Source organism: Copadichromis virginalis, linkage group LG20, assembly GCF_057382275.1.
Source record: "Copadichromis virginalis isolate Kocher_CV1m ecotype Utaka linkage group LG20, C_Virginalis_male_GT1.1, whole genome shotgun sequence".
NCBI classification, from domain to species: Eukaryota; Metazoa; Chordata; class Actinopteri; order Cichliformes; family Cichlidae; genus Copadichromis; species Copadichromis virginalis.
This window is the reverse complement of record NC_140637.1, coordinates 31,259,759-31,275,876: the sequence shown is the minus strand read 5'-3', so window position 1 is coordinate 31,275,876 and position 16,118 is coordinate 31,259,759. Positions and strand designations below refer to the sequence as shown.

Sequence of the window (16,118 nt, the reverse complement as noted above, 5' to 3'; positions counted from 1 at the left end):
CTATTAAAAAAACATGTTGGGTAGCCAGTTTAATGTTGTGATGCAGTGGCATTCACTCTGAGAACAGAAAAGCTCAAAATCAGCACAAATAATGAGATATCAAACTTTATTGAAACATTTTGAACAAACAACAACATAATGATAACACTTTGGATAAAAACAGATATAAAAAAACGAGACATCGAGATCGAAATGAAGGGTTTCCTCTCAGAGGGAAATTAAAGTCACACAGAAAAGTTTGACTTTTATCAATATACAACCAAGAGTTCTTTATCAGGACATTTCTTTTTATTTATTTAATTAATTAATTTCACTTGACTTCAGCTCTTTGTGCTTAAAATTTATTTCCTATGCTTACCCGATTGGCTGTTTATTCACTTAGACTGAAACAAGAGCCAATCAAGTCACAGAATCTATCTTTTTTTTGGCTAGCATTTGATTTTTTTTCTTCTATGCTTACTTTTTTTGATGATCCTATGGGGGAAAGTTTAAACTGATATTTACACAATTTTTATTTGAACTGCAACAGGCTCACATTGTAAAAAGAAACCAGGAGGAATGAGTTGTAACAAGATGACTTAGAGATTTATAAAATGTGTGCATCTTTAGTGAACATGTAGTGTTTCATCATCAACCTTAAGACACATTTCCAAAGCACAGCCACATTTCAGATTGGTCGGATGTGGGTAGTATAATACTTGTAGGTTAAACTGAATGAGAGCAGCTTTCCAGGACGAGGAGGACACATAAGCACCTCATGTAGACATCATGGCTCATTCAGGATCAAATGTGATCATATTTGTGTGTCCAGTCATCCCCAGCTTATTAAAACTAACAGTGAGGATACAACTGCCCACAAAGCTAAGCTGAGATCCAGCTTTCATGGCAGCGTTACCTAAGCAGAAGGTTTAGTTGAGTGTCCATCCATGAGCTCAGGTTTCCTACATTTGTAGTGTGAATATGAAATATAAAAACGGTTTGACTTCCTAAAATCAGATGAGGTCTGAGTTTGAATGAGGCTGGAGTCAGAATCAAATCTCTCTTGTTTTTTGTTCACTTGTGAATGAAACATTGCTCTGACTCACCTTCCCACAAATTTCCACAATAAAACTGCAAACGAGCGTTAAACTCATCCAGGAAAACGTCTGCCTGACGTCACCTGTCTACCTGTCCTTGGCAGAGCGCAGGTCAGTGGTGATTGGGTCGTGCTGGATGGTCTGGTGCAACATCAGAGCCAATAAACCGGCTCGGTTGGTCATGGCGGTCCTCAGATTCCTCTCCTGCTCGAATAGCTCGTCCAGTTTATACCACTGACAGAGACAAAGAGAGAGTTAGAAAAGTCCAGGTGTGTCTTAATGTTAATGACGAGGCACTAAATAAAGTTTGTATGAATAGAGATACCACTCGGACTCTCTCCAGGTCGACTTCGGCCCGGCGAAGTTTCTCCCAGCAGTAATGCTTGTTGCACTTCCTCTTAGACACCCGACAGAACTCGCCGGTTGGCTCAAACACATCTTTGACCAGAGGACATCCGCACACCTCGTCTGCTGGGACCTGCAACAGGAAGTCAATAACAAAGAATCAGGAAAATGTCTGCCTGACTTTGAGTCCAGAGCCAGGACCAGAGTCAGCACCAGCTAGTCCAGAGTCAGGACCAGAGTCGGGATCAGCTAGCTCAGAGTCAGGACCAGACTCTGCCTGACTGTCTCCAGAGTCAGGACCAAAGACTCCAGAGTCAATAAAGCGTCAGGAACATCTGAGTCTCTGAGCCCAAAGCCAGGACCAACCAATCCTGACTTTGTACTCTTCTCCAGACTCTGAGTCCAGACTCAGGACCACATGCCACATTAAAACTGTGCAGCATCCAATTTCTGATGTTATGTCCTTTAAAGACTTGAGACAGTAAGTTAACCTGAACAGAGACATGTTTTAAATATCCACAGCTGACAAGTTATGTAAGAGCACACCAACATAATATTTTAGAGCCCCACAGACATTTGCTAAAATAAAAAAAAGTTCTTCATTGAGTTTAAGAAAGGGAGGAAAAGAGCAGCGGATTAAAGCCTTGATCGAGTCATAAGTTGTTTTCTGTAGACATAAACAAACCTTTGGATCTCTGGAGTGTTCAGGACATAAAACCTGCAGCCGCTTACAGTACGTCTTACTTTGAGGGTTGTAGACATCGCAGAATAACCTGGTGGCTCTGAGAGAGACAGAGAGAGATGAGACACAAACAGAGGAACAGGTAAAGACACGAGGGACGGACAGGTGCACGGTCTTACCCCTCTATGCGTGTTGGATACATGGAACCAAACGATGTTTGACTCTCATACTGTCGGACAAAGAAACAGAAAGATCAGATTAAACAGTTTTCCTTGGTGCCTACATTACCCACAATTTACCTCAGAACAGCTGACTGTCATGCCAGGGGATGTAAAACTAGCTGCTGTGCCATAACCACCATATGCCTGCTAATATTCTGACTTCATGTGCAGACTTAGACCAATGGTGTTAAAAGTGGAGGACCTCAGGGGTGCTAGGTTGCATCAATAATCTTTTAGGGAGAACTTATTATCCTCATTTATTATTAAACTCCATATGAGTAGCTCTTTTAAACAGAAGATTTGAACAGCAGCATTGGGTGAATTTGCTAAAGGTCATTTTTCCAGCTGTCACTGAATTTCACTGGTTTATTGTGGCCTTTGTTCCCACATCGCTGTTATTAATTTCCTGTTTGATCACCTCATTAAGGCAGCTGTAATTCATATCCAGTACAGACCCCAGGTGGACACACTTCCTGTTTCTTTAAGCTAACCTTAGCGTAGCATCGCTCCATATGACGCAGAGCCACCTTCGGATTGACGGGGTGACTGCAGGAAACACAGAAGATCTGAAAGTCTGTGTCGTCACCGTCACCCTCAGTCACCTGCAGAGACAAACAGAGAGAGGAGACTAACTAACAGCTGATCACACTAACAGCGGAGTGCACTGGGTGGCTGCGGTTGCCACAGACCTCCTCGTGCTGTTGGACTTGCTGAAGTTTGGCATTGGCGATGATGCCTTCTAGCTCATGGAAGCGTTTCTCCATCAGCGTGAGACGCATCCTCGCCGCCTGCTGCTCTTTCCTGATCCGCTCCAGCTGTCTGCGTCCAATCTCCTCGGCAATGCAGGGACTCTGCTGCCACTGCTGGATCCTCTGAGGCAGGATCTCATAGATGCGACTGAGAGACAGAGACGAGGCGTCAAAGAACCAACAGATTTCAGAAACATGTACTGGTTCTGAGAAACCAAATTACACCAAGTTAACAGACAATGTCATGTTTGCTTTCTGCATAAGTTTGAGGTCCTGGGTGAAACCCCAGAGTACACAGTAATAAGGTGTACATGGCACCTAATACACAGCACTAGAAGTGCTGGCACAAATCACATTTTGGTGCCATCTCGGGTGGTCGTGCACAATTTTGGCGGTTTTTACCACCAATCTTTTTTACCTGCAGAAGCACAGAATATCGGATTATACAGCAAGGAGATGCTGCAACAGCTTCATGAAACTCTGGAGAAAACCTTGGAGAAAAAAATCTTGGCAGTTTCTTCCCTTTTGGTTTAACTTCTCTTCAATCAGGGATGATGCAGAGGTTTTCTCTGAATAGCAACACCTATCATTTACTACAGCGGTACCTGTGACGATATCACCACCAAAACCAAAGCGGTGAGCATAATATGCTCTCGAATAGTCAGATCTATGCTAAGCAGCTGAGCTGGATGCTGTTAGAAACTGTGTGAGAAGAATGGGAAGCCAGTCAAATTCACATTAGGCAAGTCCTCTCACCTTCTCAGAGCTGCTGCACAGCAAAGTGACTGACCAGAAAAAAAAACAATCAATGGCGGCAATGGACGTGTTTCACCTCTGGAAAGATGACCAAAGTTTTGTATTTCAGAAATAACCTGCCAGTTTGTGTTTGGAACAAATAGTATGCACTTCTTTTTTCACGTGTAAAACGGGTTAATGGACTCAACGGTCCAATTAGATATGGTAGCTGACTTGATACAAGCTTTCTAACTTCAGCATAGAACTGCTGAATTTAGAAACTGCTGAATTCTCTGGCGGGCTTGCCGTGTCAGCCGTGTCGTGTTCACATGAACATTTAGATGATCTCAGACTCACTTGGCGGCGAGCTTCATGCCGCACTCCTCGGAGCAGTATTTGGAGTTGGCCCTCGCCGGCTCGATGCATCCTGGACCCAGACACTGCCTCAAAGCTCCGCCTACTTCTTTTACTCCACCCTCTCCCGCTCGCTCACTGTGCCGCACACGCTCTCTGTGACGCTGCTTCACTTTGTGGCGCCGAGGCTTTGCCTCCTCTTTAGGAACAGACACGGACTTCTGCACGAGGACGGGTGTGTTAGTGACATCATAAGTGACATCTGTGGTCAGGTGATCTAACCGCTCTCACCTTCTTCTCCGGCTTCTTCTCGTGTCTCTTCACGTGTTTCACCTTCACCGCCTTCTTCCTCAGAGAGTCGGACTGAGCATCATCCTCTTCACTGTGCCACACCTGCAACAAGAAGACGTGTCACGCACACAGAAAGTGCCTGCCTGGCAGCTGATTGGTTGGAAACACCTGCACACACTGACCAGGTCTCTGTATCCGGCAGCTTTGTATTGCTCGTACAGCTCCAGCTCACTCTCACTGAAACCCTCCTCCTCGTCATCTTCCTCCTCTTCAGTGTGATGCCCCGGCCCTTTTCTCGACAGGCTCCGCCCCCTGGCACCGCTGCGACTCATCTCCTCATCCTTGACCCGAAGCATCTTCTGCTCAGAGAACATATGCAGAGTAAACAGCATCATTAGCACAGCAATAACGGACATCTGTCTAACGGACATCTTTAACAATCAGAACGAGTTAGCAGTTCACCATCAATTTGAATCCCTTGTTAAAGGTGACACATTATGCCTTTCTTGTCATATATACCTGTATTTATAAAGTATTTTTCTTACCGACTACTCAAAGCCCAGGAATCACTTGCCAACCAGTCTAAGAATACACATTTTTCCCTTGCTATGAGTGCTTGTATCAAGTCCAACATGTTGGACCACTCACAAACATTACATGCATGATGTCATGCGAGAAACGTCTAAAGCTAGAACAAAAGTATGGAGCGGGAAACAACCATCCTCCACTCTAAAAAGCCCCATCGCTACGGTAACCAGAGACAAAGATCCAGAACTTTAATCTCACAGTTGTAATCGATACACGGACTGATGTCAATGTGTAACTCTTTTCATCTTACTGACGAATCAAAGCGCTTTAATGTTTTACTCAAAGAATCTGAAAACTATAGGAGAACTGTGTAACAGCAAAGATGGTGGGAGAAGAATGCATTTCAGGGTCAAAGTCGGAAAACTTTTAGCAGCTTCTTTAAAATCAGGTTTGAATAATGATTTTATAGAAGCTTTAAAAAAAAAAAAAATCCAGGTTACTTGTGAAATTAAAGTTAATTTATATAATTCTTCAAGAGAACTGTTCAAATAAATGCCCAGAGGGATTTTGAGATGACTGCCAAGTGCAGAGATCTGCTCCTAGATCAGACCCGGGCATCGTATGGACCAGCAGCCACGTGTGCCATCAAAGGGAAATGGGATTCAAATTTTAAATAATTAAATAATCATGTAGTTTGTGCCATTTAAACCACCAAACAGTCTTTGACCAACTCTCCATTAGATAATGCCTTAATGATTTTTTTTTTTTTTACAGTTTTGTGGGAAACTATAACACAACTTTGGTGCTTTTATTTTGAAGGCAAAAAAAAAAGAATTTACATATGTTAGTGTATGCAAGCAAATGCAGCTTTGCTGTAAATGCACTGGACGTTTATGAGATACGTGACTCGACAGGAACTCTGACAGGGAGTGTTTTTTCCCACACAGGTAACTACACGCTTGGATAGGCTGAACAAGCTGGAAGGTGTGGATGCGAGACAGAGTGACTGAAATTGGCATTTCTGCAGTGCAGTACACACCACCAGGTGTTGAGTAACCAGCACTAAAAATTAACCATGCTGCTAATGTGTTAACCAAAATAGTTAACTACATCAGGGCAGGCGCACTGAACCACAGACAGGCAGTTGCACTTTTAGAGCAGCATAAGGCTAAACATAGTGATATAAGCTACCGCATCGCTATCAGGTGGCTCAGCCTGGGCAAAGGGCAAAAAAGAGGGTTTTGTGAAAAGAAAGGACACTCCAGAGCTCTCAGACACAGAACATAAGGCAGATCTTGAATTTGCTGTTGACATGTATGCATGAATGGACTAAATACAGCACTGTAAGCACACATACAATGTACAGGCCGATGAAGGCTTTCATAAAAAAAGTTTCTCATCAGAGACATGCCAACAGTGAAAGAAGCCATAACATCAGCTTATCGCTTCAGATGGTACTCATGTATGTTAGGAGTCCTGCATGATGAGTTTTCAAGGCAATCTGAAGACTTCAAAACAGTTACGAGTGAATTGTCCTCAGCTGCAGTGTTGATCATGCATCCAGTGAACTCAGTGACCTGCAGTCTGATTCGCTGCTAGCAGAGCACTTCAAGTCAGATTTTTATTCTTCTCTCAAAGAGGAGAACTTTGCACACATAAGGACACATACTCAGAAGATGTTAGCTCTCTTAAAGCTAAGATCCACCTTTAAATGTAAACAAACATTTTCACTGAGGAAGCTTAACAAATCCTGATACAGATGCTCTCAGCAACAGTCACCTGTCTGCCGTGCTTTGCATTCCCAGCTCAGACATTGAACCAAACTTTGAAATCAACTGGTCAAGCTTAAAAAGGCTAGAGTTCTCTCCCCGAAGAACAGAAAAAACCTGAAAATCTGCAGATGAAATAATTAAACTACAGGAAAAACAGCAACAACTTTGCATATCTTTGAAATTCTCTGGTTTCTCATGTGGCCACTTGGGAAAATGATTTGCCCACCTGCTCCAGAATGAATCCTCAGATCTACAGTGACTATAAGATTGTAGATCCATCACCCCTAAAGCAAAGAAGCCCAACAACAGAAAAACCAGGAAATACGAACCATTTATGTGAAATAAAAATTCTGTAATATTCATCCTCTAACTAGATGCAACATGGAAATCAAAGATGAATTCTGCTGCATCATTTCCACATTTAAAGGGAACTTTTCTAGCAGTTACCAAAGTGCTGCAGTATACATTTCACCTGTTTGATTAACATTTTAGGAAACTACAAAACTCTGATGTGCATATTTGATTTGTTCTGTCATTGATTTAAATAACCAGCATTAACTACCTTTTGTCAGAGTTACCTGTGTGCTGCTCCAGTCCTTCCTGGTTGAACAAAACAGGAAATAGAGGGTGGAGCTGGTTAAAATGCAGAGGGGTAGCAAATGGACCAAACCACTCGCTGTGACAGCACGGGGGGTGGGGGATCTGTGTACCGAGTTTAGTTATTGTCTCTGTGGTTTTTCCCCTTTGTGTTTAACAGGCGTTCCTTTGCTGCGTTCAGTCCTCGCTCTTCTGGTTAGACCAGTTCTTCTTTTGTTATCTTTTTCTGAGCAGTGCTCTGTTCAGCTGACCTTCTTTATGGACACAGCTATTTGCTAACCTCGACTTTTTCCTTCCTTTGTTGTTTTAATGTGACTTTGTGATCGCCTGGGTTAAATAAACACCCAGCTTGCAGCTGAACTACCTGTGTCTGTAGTTTGACTGAAAGTCTCCAACATTTTTTGTCTTTTTCTCCCTCAAGTCTTAAAAAAAGAACTGGATCAATTTCCTACCACAACTTGAACCTGAAAAAAAGACGCTTTAAAAAGTTCTTGAAACCATGAAATCATTTACAAAGATTTGCAAGGCTAAAGCTTTTGCCCTGACTTTACAGTTTCAGTTATACAGTGTACCTTGAACTCTTGAACCTCTTTTAAATGTGTCATTCCTCTGCTACCCTGTGCTGGTCAGTGTTTACGGCCTGACTCACTCATTTACAAAAGCAAATATGAAGGATCGCTGCTGCCAAGACTGCGTGCAGCCAAAGCTCAGCAACATGACGATTCATCAGTCCCAGTCAGGCTGCAGTAATGTATTTACTGTGGTGGGCCAAGAGTGCCAAAATGAATTAATCAAATACATCAGTAAATAATTAATTAAATATGTCAATAATTAATGACAATTAAAAATATTAATTAACTGATTAATTGTGACAGCAATTACTTAGATAAATACATAATTAATTAAATATGTATTTAATTAATTTTAATTGGAAATAAAAATCTAATAATTTATTAAATGATAAGATAAGATAATAAGAAGATAAGAAGAAGAAGACAAGAACAATGAAAGGCAGTTCGGCGTCTCTCCATTAGCAGTATGTAGATTTTTTTACATTAAAATTGCTTTAGAATAAAAGATACATAGATATATACACCTGTATACAAGTTATATATGCTGTAAGGTGCATTGCAAAGGAGCAGGTGCAATATAAGGTACAATGTAATCTTTGGTAGTGCACATTGAGTAAGAGGTTGGTTGCATTATTATAATAAATTATATTAATTAGACCTGCTATTAATTATGATAAAGACGGTTCATAAATAGAATATTTAAAAGTAACAAATTAAAATTGAATGAATTATGTATATATTTACTTAATATATGATACATTTAATAAGTTAGTTAACCCTTTAAGACCTACCATAGAACCAAGTCCGCCAGAGCTTACTTTATATTTTTACATGCTGTAGTGCCATTTTTGGGAGCATTTCAAGTTGCTATACATCAATACAACTGTTATAGCCCATATTTTAATAATATGTATGCATTAAGTCCATAGTAACTACATTAATTGCAAAAAAGTGCAATAAACTACAAAAAAATTGAAAATCGTTTTTGTTTTTTTTTTTACATATATTTCTACTTGGAGAAATTTAAGAGGTTTATCCCTCAAAACTTTAAATACAAAAAAGTTGCAAAAAATAGTTTACAACAGGAAATTTATTTTGAGTGTCTTCATAGTTTTATTTTTGAGATACAGCAATTTTTATATACACTGCAGGAAAAACGAAAAACAATCCTATGATGCAAATTTGCAAAGAAAACAGCAGGTGCATCAAAATAAACTATTTCCAGCAGTGCAATTCGAGTTCTAAGCATCCCAGAAACTATTCAGAAAAGCATAAAGTCAAACATGACTTATAAAAACACCAGTATAGGCTCTTAAGGCCTACAAGTAAAAAACTAAATTTTCCGCGAAAATGACGTCACTTCCGGTTTCGGGCAGGAAATGGTGGACATGCGATCATTCACGCTGACGTCTGTTTCAATGTGGGAAGTGTTACGAACAGCTGATCGGATCGGCAAATCGTGTTTCTGGAATATTATGTTTTTGTTGCTGCAAGCGCTTTTTATGCAATTTTTGCAAAGCTTTATGTGGAAGGAAACCGTGACCGAGGACAAGCTGATGGCATAAGATGTAAGTACAACTCCTCTGGTTTCATATGCAAAAAAAATTATTGCGCTAGCTTATGCGGTTGCAGTGCTACCGGGATTTAAAAATAGTTACACAAAAAAGAGCGTGCCCACTCTGACCGGCTTCAAAGGGTTAATGATGGAGTTCTTTAAGTCATTTTGGCACTTGTGGCCCTTCATAAGAAAGTAACCAGCTATGTTATTAGTATTCTGCAATTAGACAAAAAAATGTAACGAAACTGTCTACTGGTGACCTGCTGTGGTTTTGACTGTTAAATTTTCTCATGTATGAGCACCGGCTGTAGCACTGTGAAGACATGACATGTGTAAGTGTAAAACAAAGCGCGCACACACACACGTACACAAATCGATCACACTGTCTGCCTCAGTTTCAGGGATTTTTATTTCCCTCCACTCGCACATTTTCACTGTATGACAATGAGGTTTATTCACGTACCCGGGCTCGGACCTCACACTGCCGGAGCCGGCACTTCTGTCTGATTTTGTTCGGGCCTCCAAACTTCTTCATGTCTTTACAGAAGTCGCACTGAGCGCAGTCCTCCGTCCTCAGGCAGGCATCACACTCTCCACACATCCTCGCCGAACGCTTGATCTGGAAAAACGAACAAGGAAACCGAAGCGGTATGAACGGCATCGACACTCCAAGTCTCCCGCGAAAACCCGGATTGTGGCTGGAGCTTCAACCTAAGCACTTAAAGGACTTAAAAGTTTGAAAATTCATATGTAAGAGCAGCTAAAATTGTCAGCTGATGGATACGGAAAGGAAGAAGTTGAAGGTTAAGATACTTTAACTAGTAGCAGGTAAAAGTTAGTTTGACCCTCTGAGGTGTAAGTCAGCCTAACCCCAGCCTGAGCAGTTAAAGTGCTGGCTGAACTGTGTCATGTGATCTCTTGGGTACCTGTGAGCCCCGCCTCCTGTCAGTCTTCTGCTGGGGGGTGGAGCTTCCATCTCCATCAGTTTTATCATCTCTCTCCGGTTCCGACTCTCTCTCCTCCTTCATCTTCTTCTGACGGTATTTAATCTCCAGCGAAGAGTCTCTGTCTGCAGACAACACAACGCACAGATCACAGCTTTAACACCTGAAGAGGACCAACTGTGCTCTTCAACAGCTCGAGGTTTTTATTCTGAGACTAGAGAAACATTACAGGATTTATAGTTTAAAAACCTCCTTCACGTTAAAGTGGCTCTTTTGATCAGCTTGTCCTGTACAAACCAGTTTTTCTCATCTGTGGAACATTGGCCATCTCAAATACACTGCACAAAAAAGTCATAGGAGACACAACAGATGTCAATGGGAGAAAAAATTATGGTGCTGGATATCTGATAAAACTGGGTAATGTGTAAGGAAAAAAAAGGATTGGGGGGGGGGGTGTCCTCTCAGATCTGGACCCGGACATCACTGATCTCCTGGACAGTCTGAAGTGCAACCTGGCAGATGGGCAGAAGCATGATGTCCCAGAGGTGTCCTAATGGATTTATGTCAGTCAAATATAGGGACAGTCAATGGTATCAATTCATTCATCCTCCTGGAGCTGCCTGCATGCTCTCACCACATGAGGTTGGGCATTGTCGTGCAGTAAGAGGAACCCAGGATCCCCTGCACCACTGTAGGGTCTGACAGTGGGTCCAAGGATTTAATGGCCTGTAGAGGTCTGTGCATCCCTCCATGGATAAGACTCCACAGACCATCACTGATAAGCAGTGAGTGCAGGAGCCTCAGACATTGACACCAGTGCTCTACAGGAAGTCATTTTGTAGCTCTGACAGTGCCCATCCTGTTCCTCCGTGCACAAAGGAGCAGATACCGGTGCTGCTGATGGGTTTCTAGTCCCTATCCAGCTCTCTGAGAGTCACTGTAAGTCTCCTGGAATCTCCTCCATGCTCCTGAGACTGTGCTGGGAGTCACAGCAGACCTTCTGGCAATGGCACGTATTAAATGTGCAACTTCTGTAGGGTCCAGATTAGGGCTGTGCGATACGACCAAAATCTCATATCCCAATATAAGACATTTATTGTCCCAACAACGAGATTTATCACAAAAATTGTACATTTTCTGTAAATTCTGTGAACTGGGCAACTCGACTTGCGTGAAGAGTTTTCAGCTGGGCGTCGTGTGCCTGGAGTCAAGTTTTCTTTGTGAGTATTTATTACTCGTGCTGCGGGGAAAGCCTGTTCTAAGGTTTATTTTTTAGCACATGACGGCTCTTTTTAGCGTCTCATCTGTAAACACTCTGCATACTATTTCACATGATTCAGTTTATTTTGAAAAATCTCAACAGGATCTTCAGCTTTATTGTGAAAGGTCTATGTGGAAAATAAACAAGCGGATGGCAGAGCCATCGTTGTTGGTAACGACAACGCATAAAAACAGTCGCTTGTCCGTCTGTAGTGTGGTTATATGAAAATATAAGAGAAAGAGAGAACTTTAAGAAATTCTACAGTGACCATCAAAACGATTAAAAAATATTGCCATAAACTGTTTATTTTGGGACACCACGGAACAAACGATAGCTCCTCTAGTACACCTGTTGTTAGTTTCATTAGTTTCTTAGTTGCCCCTTGGGGATAAATAAAGTCTCTCTGATTCTGATTAACACCAGAGCAGCTGAAACTGATTCACGACCTCTTCTGCTCCTTAAGTGACCACATCCATATCCCAGAGGTTTGATGCTAAACCTTTGAGCAGTGTATATATGACACAAAATTGTTTCTATTGTTATTATTGTATTACACTGTAGTTTTTAATTTTATTGTTATTGTTAAGCACTTTGTGCAGCATCGGCTGTTGGAAATGTGCTATATAAATAAATCTGACCTTGACCTTGACAAAATGAGAAAAACTATAAAAAATCCCCTTTAAGCTAGTTTAAAGAGGATTTCTGTAAATGAATTCAGTCTTAAAGCAAATATTCAGAGGTCTATTTTTATCAGTGGACTAATACACATTATGTTTTCTTCCAGCTCAGAGAGGAGGGACACTGACTTCTGCAGGGCGGGCAGTACCACACTCTGATGGCTTTGGCTGCCTTCTCCGAAACTCCAATACAGTCTCCATGAAACCACTCCGTGCAGCTGTCGCACCCTCTGACGGACACACAGACAGACAGGTTAGGGTTAACAGCTGTGTTTGTTTGTTTATTGTTTACAGATAAATAAATAAAGTGTGTTACATCATGAAGCAGTTGATATCTGGTTTCCTGCAGACACAGTAAACCGGAGCGCTCATGGTGTCCATGGGAAATCTGCCCCGTCCTCCTCCTCCGTCACCTTCTTCACCTCCCTCCACTTTTCCTCCTCTTCCTCCCCCCTCCTCCCCTTCCTCCCCCTCCTCCTCATCCGGGGCTCGCTCTGCTCCTGCAGCCTCTTCAGACTGACAAACAAACAAGAAACACACAAACCTGAAAAGAGTTCATCATCAGAGATCTCACTCGGTTTTACTACAAAGAGGATTCGTCTTCTGTGTTCATCGCGAAAGACCAGCACCAACACAAACTGGAGTAGCCCACGTTACTGGTTGGTCCACATTATTCTGACGGTGCCCCCCTCAGAGCATCGCAGCCTGCAGAGCTGTGTGTGGCACCAGCAGACTGCTCTGTGTTGTGCTTACCTGAGCAGATTATCCAGAGTCTTTTTTGGCTTCAAACAGGCTAAACTTTATTAATATAAGACATATTTTCCAGCCCTACTGACCAAAGTACCCACATCCTTTAGCCCTTTTAATACTATATTACAGTACAGTGCTTTTCCTGTAACACTCATACCACTGGGTTGTCTGTAGCAGCTGTTAGTCTGCACTACAAACCCTAAAAAGTGAAATGTAAATAAAAACAGAATGCAATGACTTAGAAATATCATAAACCCAGATTTTATTCACAACAGTGAATAAACTGTTTAGACTGAGACATTTTACTATTTCATCTAATATTCTGAACATTTTGCAACCAGTCAGATTTAACTGGGAACATGTCAGTGACATGTTTGGGTATAAAAAGAGCCTCGCAGAGGGGCCGCGTTTCACTCTTCAGAGTTACACTTTCAGAATAATGCTGCTCAACATAAATATTCCATCATCTGCAGTCCGTAATATCATCAGATAATCTGAAGAAATCTCTGTGTGCAGTGGACAAGGCCAAAAATTGGATGCCTGTGATGTTCAGACCCACAAATCTCTGAGCCAAAGCTGGACTGAGACAGTGGAAAAACTGATCTGAGGTCAGCAGTATCAACATTTTAAATTATTTCTGGAAAATATGGACGCCATGTCCCTCGGACTAAGGAGGAGCGGGACCATCCAGCCTGTTATCAGCACTCAGTTCAAAAGCCTCTGAGGGTACAGGAGTCCATTAGTGCCTTTGGAATTGAACACTTGCACATCTGTAACCATGAGTGCAGAAAGGTATACACAAGTTTTAGAGCATCAAATGCTCCCATCCAGGGAAGGCCTTGGATATTTCACTAAAATAATGCTAAGTAGGGCTGCCACGATTAGTCGACTAGTCACGATTACGTCGACTATCAAAATTGTCAACGACTAATTTAATAGACGACTCGACGTTTGAAGCTTTGTAAGATCCTGAAAGACGCAGGAATAAGCAGCAGGATTTAAGAGTGTAATAACGGACTGAAACAGAAGATGGCAGCACTGCATGTACAAGGATGCCAGCTGCCGTTAAACTCTGAAGAAGAAGAAATTCAGGGGCCCCATTTGTAGGCCGATTCTGTCACAGCGACGAAGGCTGTCCAAATTCGAAGACTCCTCCAAACGCGGCCGACAAATGCATCCTTCATTTCCCCAGATTTGAAGGATGGGTCGGGTGTATCCATCGTGGCCCAACCTATCCCAGAATTCCTAGCGCGGCCCAGCCAATTCCAGTTTCCAACAATGGCGGCAGCTACTTAGTTTTAATATTACTCTTATTACTCTGTCTGGGTCACAAAATAAACATTTAAAATATTTTCAGGCGAGAATGTAGCTGTGTAAACTTCAAATATCTGCTCGGTTTATCAAGACATCATATATTTGTAAAAGCGCTCCGACGTTTTCGGAGACGTCTGTTACCCACCAGCTCGATAGCTAACCGGGGTTCAAGGCTCACTAAAGCCAGTGAGAACATTGAACTCCCAGTACATCGTTTTCGGGGGGACTGGGAATCTATCCTACCTCACAAATCATCCTACCCGTTGTTTCTGCGCATTCGCGTAACACAACTCCCAAATTTACATAATTTTTAACCCATTGTGAACACTTATTATGGTTATGGTTTGGATTAGTCAAAAGTCGCTGTCAAATTATAATACGTGTAGGACGATTTCTCAGAACAGCGGCACTGCTGAGCAGCTAGAAGCCCACTCCCCCTGAGGAACCTGGATTCAGAAGAAACGTGACAGGAAACTCCAGACCCGGTTCAGGACCTAAAAAATACTCCTCTGAGACCTGCGGATCCTGGACTAGATTACTACTGAGACTGTGGAGCGGCTTTTATTTGGAAAATATAAAAAAATCTAGATATCATCAGACCAGTTTCAGGTCTAAGAACAGTTTTATTTAATACATTTGATCTATACTCTAACACCTGGATTAAACCCCAGAGACCAAAGTCCAGACACAAAACCAGGACCCGGAGGCTCATTCGATCTGTTTATAACTCAACAATATCCACAAAACAAGGCGCAGTCTGTTATCGCACTAAGTCTGTATTACATTGGTCTACAGGATCCACACAAATTCATTCACATCAATTAAGACATCACTGTCTGTTTAACATTAATAACTAATATTTCCCTGTCCGAGCCACCAAAGGTGTGCAGAAGCAAAGACTGCACACAACGACATCAGACTGAAAGTGTGGTGTGTTACTCATTTTACCTCTTTATTTGCATCATGAATTGATTGTGGGAAGTAACTGCAAGGTAAAGGAAAACAGAAGCATGTGAAACAGACGAGCCTGCATTAAAACCACTAAAGTGTCCTTTAAAAAACCCGCCTGGTGACACCTGAAACCCGCCACCGTGCAGTGATTTAACAGCTGATTTCTCCACATGCAGCCTGCACGAACCACGTGACAGCATCTCCAGTCCTCCCTGATCACCAGCTTTAACCTCCTGCAGGAGCAGAGCTCTCCTCACGCCTCTGCTGCTCCGCTCCGACCAGACTCCGTTTACTTTTCTGCAGATTTTAGCCGCGTTTAGGCTGCAGGATGGAGAAAAAGGGAGCTGCTCCTCTCTTCTCCTCCATCAGTACAACGTGACAAACAAACCCGGACTCACCATGAGCTGCTGCAGCTGCTGTGAATTCACAGAAGAAGAAGGAGAAGGAGGAGAAGAAGAGTCGCTTCTCCGGTTGAAGCTGCAGCCTCTCGCTCGTTTTACAAGCTCACCAAAAATCTGCAAAAATCTCTTTGTGTCCGCATCATTATTGTTTTCCTCTTCTGTAGTTTTGACCGAGGAGCACAAACGGCGTGTGTGTGTCGCCACCTGCTGGAGGGGAGGCTGTGACATTAGAACACGCGTTTGGGTTTTTGGAGGTAATTTAAGCCTGCAGACAAAACCGTGAAGACTGAGAGGTACCAAAGTGCAGGGAGCTGCAGTGACTCAGATCTGAAGGGTCACA

General features: G+C 42.4%; 1 protein-coding gene across 1 annotated transcript; it reads right to left on the bottom strand.

The window, feature by feature from the left end:
- Positions 1–89: 89 nt before the first annotated feature.
- Positions 90–16,068, bottom strand: cxxc1a (CXXC finger protein 1a). The gene is made up of 14 exons (XM_085444599.1): positions 15,776–16,068; positions 12,679–12,878; positions 12,492–12,592; positions 10,407–10,549; positions 9,944–10,099; positions 4,636–4,812; positions 4,454–4,555; positions 4,166–4,383; positions 3,014–3,221; positions 2,816–2,926; positions 2,283–2,332; positions 2,107–2,203; positions 1,402–1,554; positions 90–1,310 (listed from the first exon to the last, which is right to left on the bottom strand). The coding sequence occupies exons 1-14, from the start codon at positions 16,004–16,006 to the stop codon at positions 1,164–1,166; spliced, it is 2,094 nt and encodes a 697-aa protein (XP_085300725.1). The 5' UTR covers positions 16,007–16,068; the 3' UTR covers positions 90–1,163.
- Positions 16,069–16,118: the final 50 nt, after the last annotated feature.

Excerpts from the sequence above, each read along its gene's own strand:
- cxxc1a (XM_085444599.1), bottom strand. The coding sequence starts at position 16,006 with ATGTCACAGCCTCCCCTCCAGCAGGTGGCGACACACACACGCCGTTTG. Across the intron at positions 4,384-4,453 it reads AGAAGAAGCCGGAGAAGAAG|AAGTCCGTGTCTGTTCCTAA; the intron begins GTGAGAGCGGTT and ends GTCCTCGTGCAG. Across the intron at positions 1,311-1,401 it reads ACCTGGAGAGAGTCCGAGTG|TGGTATAAACTGGACGAGCT; the intron begins GTATCTCTATTC and ends TGTCTCTGTCAG.